General features: G+C 55.3%; 1 protein-coding gene across 1 annotated transcript in view; it reads right to left on the reverse strand.

Annotated features, from left to right (window-relative positions):
- The window catches only part of ABHD12 (abhydrolase domain containing 12, lysophospholipase), a 59,539-nt gene extending 55,107 nt beyond the window's left edge, over positions 1-4,432 (reverse strand). Inside the window, exon 1 of the mRNA XM_065402262.1 lies at positions 4,296-4,432. Coding sequence (XP_065258334.1) covers positions 4,296-4,432 — 137 coding nt within the window. The remainder of the gene's footprint in view (positions 1-4,295) is intronic.
- Between the last annotated feature and the right edge of the window lie 2,827 nt (positions 4,433-7,259).

Raw genomic sequence — 7,259 nt, forward strand, 5'->3', positions numbered from 1 at the left:
TGATCTACAGAGCGGTCACAGATGAGCATTGTGGGACACCACCTAGAGGCCAATTAAGTCGAATTACCCAACGCTGCGTCTGCACTACTTCACAGTCGACCCACGAAAATCGAATTAAGTGCTGCGCCTCTCGCAGAGGTCGATTACAGAAGTTGACATTAGAGGCGATTTAGGTCAGCATAAAGGACCCAGTAGTGTAGACACATACATTAACAGGTCAATTTAAGGCGGCTTCCTTCAACCTAACTCTGTAGTGTAGACCAGGCCTAAGACAATAATTCTGAGAAATGCAGACTTCCCCATTCTCCTCTGAAATCATACTGACTCTGAAATCTATCACTAACATTTTGGTGGTCATTAGATATTTCACTGATGACCACTTAATCAGGATCAGGCTGCTAATATGCTTATCCCACAATCCCAAACTGTCTTGACACACCTTCCCAGACTCCAGAAACCCTAAATGTCCCCCAGTCTAGCTGCCAAAACTTGAAGTTTCTTTCAACATCCCTCTCCAAAACAATTTATATAAATTAATTTGTATAGTATAAACATTACAGTACATTGAAAACTTGAGAGCCCAGAGAAAATGAGTATCAATTAACAATACTGTATTATTTAATGTAATAGGTAATGCAATCAAAATATTTTATTTTAAATCTCCCAGATGTTGCCACAAAATTTCCTGTTTTAGAGAGTCACCAAAATGAGACTTGCTGGAATTGACCTGTCATTTATTTAACACTTGTTTTTAAAGTAATCTATTCAGACATAGATTAGATTTGAAAATTGTTACACAAATAAAACACTAAGGGAAGCTGATCAACTGTGCAGTTGTTCAATCCAAAACAAGATCAAATGAATGCCATCCTTCATTATCAGATACTTGTGCTAACGTACCACAGTTTTGACAGCAGCTCCATCTGTTAGCCGTAGGTCATAAATTTAAGCATAAATGCTACCAATAAGTATTTTCTCTTTTAAGACATCTTTCATCAGCAGTGTTCAAACCAAAATTTGCACAGGAACAGCACAAAAGCTTGCCTCAGTACAGAGAAATGACTAAACAAAAATAACTTTAAAATACAAGAATGAAAAATTTATCTGGTAATTAAGCAATAGAAGAAAAGGATAATCTGTAGGTTTCCAATAGGCACTCAAAGTTTTACATGGTGGCTTTATCCTTCATAAATACAATCTGGCTGCAGCAACCCAAACCACAAAACTCTTGCCTGAATTATAAAATATCTTTGGGCATTTACATAAGAAACTGAAGGCAAAAGATACATCAATAAGGTTCTCATTTGTAAGTGTATTGCCTATTACAGGATAGCATTGTATTTCACCCCTTTTGGGGGGGGATCAGGAAGATCTGTTTTCCACAGAAATAATACCAAAACTCATGTTACAGTTGTATTTTTCCATATGGATTGTGTGTGTGTAGGTATTTCTTTGGAAAGGATTAATCGTAACTGGTTTATAAGAAGAATTTTATTTCACTCCCAGAACTCAAAAATAGCACAAGCCCTTTCCCTCCCCCCCATCCCCTAAATGTGATTCAGTTGTTGAAAAACTATTCACTTTCTCAGGGAGGTCTGGGTTTCTTCCAACAGATCTCCATGCTCTGAGTCTACAGGCCTTTGCTTTTGTGATGAGACTACCAACAAGGGTGTGACTACTAATGGCTGTTGTGAGAGGCAAAAACCTGCCTCCACATGAACAGGGCAGCCCAAAGGGCACTGGGACACAAAGCAACAACACCCTTTCAGTCACTGCTGGCCTGAGTCAGCTTTAGCGCTGTGGTTTAGAGGCACCACAGCGATAAGCAGAGTCAGATGATTTATAAACTAACCCCGGGGTGAAATGTCCCTGCGCTGCCAGCACCCCCAGCCGCTTCCCAGGAACCGCCCCGTCCCTCACGTCTGCTCTGCCGGGGTGCAGGAGCCCCAGAGCCGGTCAGCTCCGCAGCGGCACTGCCTGGGGACTCGGACGGCCAAGCATGGGCCCTGCCCCGCAGCGATGGAGTAGGGTGACCAGATGTCCTGATTTTATAGGGACAGTCCCGTTTTTTGGGTCTCTCTCGAATATAGACTCCTATTACCCCCCACCTCCATCCCGATATTTCCCACTTGCTGTCTGGTCACCCTAGGGGAGCCACACTCGGCTCAGGCTCGCTGGCCGGGACCCCGCCGCCGTCTGCCCCGGGGGGCGGCGCGCGATACCTGTCCCAGGCAGGTGATGCGGGGTTCGGCTCAGGCTCGCTGGCCGGGACCCCGCCGCCGTCTGCCCCGGGGGGCGGCGCGCGATACCTGTCCCAGGCAGGTGATGCGGGGTTCGGCTCAGGCTCGCTGGCCGGGACCCCGCCGCCGTCTGCCCCGGGGGTGGGGGGGGGGCGATACCTGTCCCAGGCAGGTGATGCGGGGTTCGGCTCAGGCTCGCTGGCCGGGACCCCGCCGCCGTCTGCCCCGGGGGTGGGGGGGGGCGATACCTGTCCCAGGCAGGTGATGCGGGGTTCGGCACAGGCTCGCTGGCCGGGACCCCGCCGCCGTCTGCCCCGGGGGGCGGCGCGCGATACCTGTCCCAGGCAGGTGATGCGGGGTTCGGCTCAGGCTCGCTGGCCGGGACCCCGCCGCCGTCTGCCCCGGGGGTGGGGGGGGGGCGATACCTGTCCCAGGCAGGTGATGCGGGGTTCGGCTCAGGCTCGCTGGCCGGGACCCCGCCGCCGTCTGCCCCGGAGAGGGGGGGGGGGGCGATACCTGTCCCAGGCAGGTGATGTGGGGTTCGGCACAGGCTCGCTGGCCGGGACCCCGCCGCCGTCTGCCCCGGGGGGCGGCGCGCGATACCTGTCCCAGGCAGGTGATGCGGGGTTCGGCTCAGGCTCGCTGGCCGGGACCCCGCCGCCGTCTGCCCCGGGGGTGGGGGGGGGGCGATACCTGTCCCAGGCAGGTGATGCGGGGTTCGGCTCAGGCTCGCTGGCCGGGACCCCGCCGCCGTCTGCCCCGGGGGGGGGGGATACCTGTCCCAGGCAGGTGATGCGGGGTTCGGCTCAGGCTCGCTGGCCGGGACCCCGCCGCCGTCTGCCCCGGGGGTGGGGGGGGGGCGATACCTGTCCCAGGCAGGTGATGCGGGGTTCGGCTCAGGCTCGCTGGCCGGGACCCCGCCGCCGTCTGCCCCGGAGAGGGGGGGGGGGGCGATACCTGTCCCAGGCAGGTGATGCGGGGTTCGGCTCAGGCTCGCTGGCCGGGACCCCGCAGCCGTCTGCCCCGGGGGTGGGGGGGGGCGATACCTGTCCCAGGCAGGTGATGCGGGGTTCGGCTCAGGCTCGCTGGCCGGGACCCCGCCGCCGTCTGCCCCGGAGAGGGGGGGGGGGGCGATACCTGTCCCAGGCAGGTGATGTGGGGTTCGGCACAGGCTCGCTGGCCGGGACCCCGCCGCCGTCTGCCCCGGGGGGCGGCGCGCGATACCTGTCCCAGGCAGGTGATGCGGGGTTCGGCTCAGGCTCGCTGGCCGGGACCCCGCCGCCGTCTGCCCCGGGGGTGGGGGGGGGGCGATACCTGTCCCAGGCAGGTGATGCGGGGTTCGGCTCAGGCTCGCTGGCCGGGACCCCGCCGCCGTCTGCCCCGGGGGGGGGGGATACCTGTCCCAGGCAGGTGATGCGGGGTTCGGCTCAGGCTCGCTGGCCGGGACCCCGCCGCCGTCTGCCCCGGGGGTGGGGGGGGGGCGATACCTGTCCCAGGCAGGTGATGCGGGGTTCGGCTCAGGCTCGCTGGCCGGGACCCCGCCGCCGTCTGCCCCGGAGAGGGGGGGGGGGGCGATACCTGTCCCAGGCAGGTGATGCGGGGTTCGGCTCAGGCTCGCTGGCCGGGACCCCGCAGCCGTCTGCCCCGGGGGTGGGGGGGGGGCGATACCTGTCCCAGGCAGGTGATGCGGGGTTCGGCTCAGGCTCCCTGGCCGGGACCCCGCCGCCGTCTGCCCCGGGGGGCGGCGCGCGATACCTGTCCCAGGCAGGTGATGTGGGGTTCGGCACAGGCTCGCTGGCCGGGACCCCGCCGCCGTCTGCCCCGGGGGTGGGGGGGGGGCGATACCTGTCCCAGGCAGGTGATGCGGGGTTCGGCACAGGCTCGCTGGCCGGGACCCCGCCGCCGTCTGCCCCGGGGGGGGGGGGATACCTGTCCCAGGCAGGTGATGCGGGGTTCGGCTCAGGCTCGCTAGGATGGGGCGGGGGAGGGCAGGTGCCAGGCTCGCCCGAGGCGGGGCTCGAGCCAGGCTCGCCCGGGACGCGGTGCCGCCCTCACCTGCCGAGCGGGCGCTTCATGGCCGGCTCGCCGTGGGGCCGGGCCAGGCGCAGGCTGTGCCTCAGGCTGCAGCCCGGCTCGGGCGGGCCGGCGGGGCGCTCATGCTCCAGCGTGACGGACTCGTTCCGCTTTCTCATCCCGCGGCCCGGCGGCGGCTCGGCCCAGTCTCTCGCCCGCAGCACCGGGGGAGGCGGCTCCTGTCACCGCGCTCAGCCCCGGCCCTTCCCTACATCGCACCGGCGGCGGCGAGACCGCGACCCGCCCTGCCCCGCCCCGCCCCCACCAATCAGAGGCGGCGGGGAGACCACGTGACTGCGTGACCCGCCGCTAGGGCGGCCCCAGCTTCTCCTGCCCACACCAAAGATGGCTAGCTAGCCCCTGGCGGCCATCTTCAGTGCGGGCAAGCGGGCACAGGCCCACGGCGGCCATCTTGAGTGGGGGCAAGCGGGCACCTGCCCCTGGCGGCCACTGTAGGGGGTGGTATCCAGGCCTCTGCAGGCATCGCCCTACAGGCAGTGCTAAGGAAGATCCCTTCCAGCGTCTGGGCACCCCTATGCTGCCCTGGCAGAGGTCACCGGACACATGGGGCAATGCAGGCGGCTCTTCCCTCCCAACCACTGCGTCTGCATGGAGAAAACTGCCCAACCTGCACCAGGGCCAACAGAGGCGCTCGCTGAGTTTGGCCACCACTACCCTCACTTCCACGTCAACAGAGCCGCTATGGAGATAACCCGAAGAGAAAATGTCAATCCAGCGTTCTTCAGCCTTCCTTAGCACCCATGTTACAGTGCCAGGGCTGTACAATTTCGGATTTGCATTGATGATAACAACGCATTATCCAGAGCAGGCCACCTTCCTCATGCCTCTCCTAGTTAAATCACACATCAACCCTTCTGAGTAGGAAAATCACAGCATTCCTCCCTAAATACTGAGCCCCCATGACTTCAACCCTGGGCCTGAATTTTCAGAAGTGCTGACCAGGTCCAACTGTTCCCCCACCCACAAAAAAATACCCTTGTCTAACCTCAAAACTCAGGGAAGAGGTCTCTGTAAAGTCTCTCTCTCTCTGTGTCCACCCCCCACACATCACCTTTAGGCTAAAATGAAATCTGGGAAGTTTCACCCAAAAAGAAAAATGTTAGAATATTTTATGAGTCAGTTAAAACTGTAATGAAAATCTCTCTGTAATACTGTAGCATTCACTACCCACAACATATACAATAAAAAGGGAATAAAACACTGAAAGAACAACAGAAGTAGCATTTCTTGCACACTGAAGTCTTGCATCAGTCTTCACTACGGAGGATGTGGGGGAGATGTCCAGAAAGACTGGCTCTGATGTGGGTAACAAATGAAGTACTGTCCCACATTTATGTGTCAATAGAGGAGGTTTTAGAACAAACTGAAAAACTACAAAGTAATAAGTCACCAAGATCAGATGGTATTTACTTAAGATTTTGAAAGGAACTCAGATATGAAATTGGAGAAATGGTAATTGTAGCATGAAATCAGGCTCTGTACCTGATGACAGGAAGGTAGCTAACATAACCCCAATTTTTAAAATGGGCTCCAGAGGAGATTACAGGCCAGGGAGCCTACCTTCAGTAACATGCAAATTGGTACAAACTATAGTAAGGAACAGAATTATCAGACCTATAAACATGATTTGTTGGGGAAGAATCAATACAGTTTTTGTAAAGGGAAATCATGCCTCACCAATCTACTACAATTCTTTTAAGGGGGGGAGGGGTCAACAAACATAGACAAAGGTCACTGACCCAGTGGATATAGTGTATTTGGACTTTCAGAAAGCCTTTGACAAGGTCCCTCACCAGAGGTTCTTAAGCAAAGTAAGCAGTCATGTGATAAGAGGACCAGTAACTGGTTCAAAGATAGAAAACAAAGAGTAGGAATAAATGGTGAGTTTTCACAATGGAGAGAAGTGAACTACAGGGTCTCCCAAGGATCTGTACAGGGACCTGCTGTTCAATATATTCATTAACGATCTAGAAAATGTGAACAGTGAAGTGGCAAAGATGCAGACAATATATCATTATTTGAGATAGTTAACTCCAAAGCTGACTTTGAAGAGTTACAAAGAATCTCACAAAACTGAGTGACTGGGCAACAAAATGGCAGATGAAATTCAAAACTCATAAATGCAAAGTAATGCACATTGGAAAAAATAATCCCAAGTATACATAGACAGTGATGGTTCTAAATTAGCTGTTACCACTCAAGAAAGAGATCTTGGAGTCACCGTGGATAATTCTATTAAAACTTCCACTCAGTACACAGCAGTGATTAAGAAGGCTAACAATATGTTAGGAACTATTAGGAAAGGAATAAAAAATAAGACTGAAAATATCATAATGTCACTATATAAATCCATGTACACCCACACCTTAAATACTGTGTCCAGTTCTGGTTGCTCATCTCAAAAAGGATACAGTGAAACTGGAGAAAGTTCAGAGAAGGACAACAAAGATGATTCAGGGCACAGAACAGATTCCATACAAGGAAAGATTAAAAAGATTATGACTGTTCACCTTTGAAGAGAGACGACTAAGGAAGATGAATATGATAGAGGTCTTTCAAATCATGAATGGTGTGGAGAAAGCGATATTTAGTGTAGCGGGCTTCACTCAGAGACAGCAGAGCTAGTGGGCAGGCAATGGCTCAGTCTCCCAGTTTTGGGATGATCTTGCCAGGCAATCTGAGGGCCTGGCAGCTGTTACAATCCCCTTTCCCTTGGTGCTCCCCACAGTCCCCTGGTCAGCTAGAGGAGGGGGAAAAGGGTAGGGGGACCCAGGCCCTCCCTCTCCACCAGGTCCTGGTTCAGGGCCCACAGGGGAAGGGGAGGCTCAGTCTCCTCTAGCTGGTACAACATGCCAGCCTCCCCTGGGCCACTTCCTATTTCTTTTGTTTTCTCTTCAGCTTGGGGCACGGTCCTAGCACTCAGCT

The sequence above is a fragment of the Emys orbicularis genome, chromosome 3 (assembly GCF_028017835.1).
Source record: "Emys orbicularis isolate rEmyOrb1 chromosome 3, rEmyOrb1.hap1, whole genome shotgun sequence".
Classification (NCBI taxonomy): Eukaryota; Metazoa; Chordata; order Testudines; family Emydidae; genus Emys; species Emys orbicularis.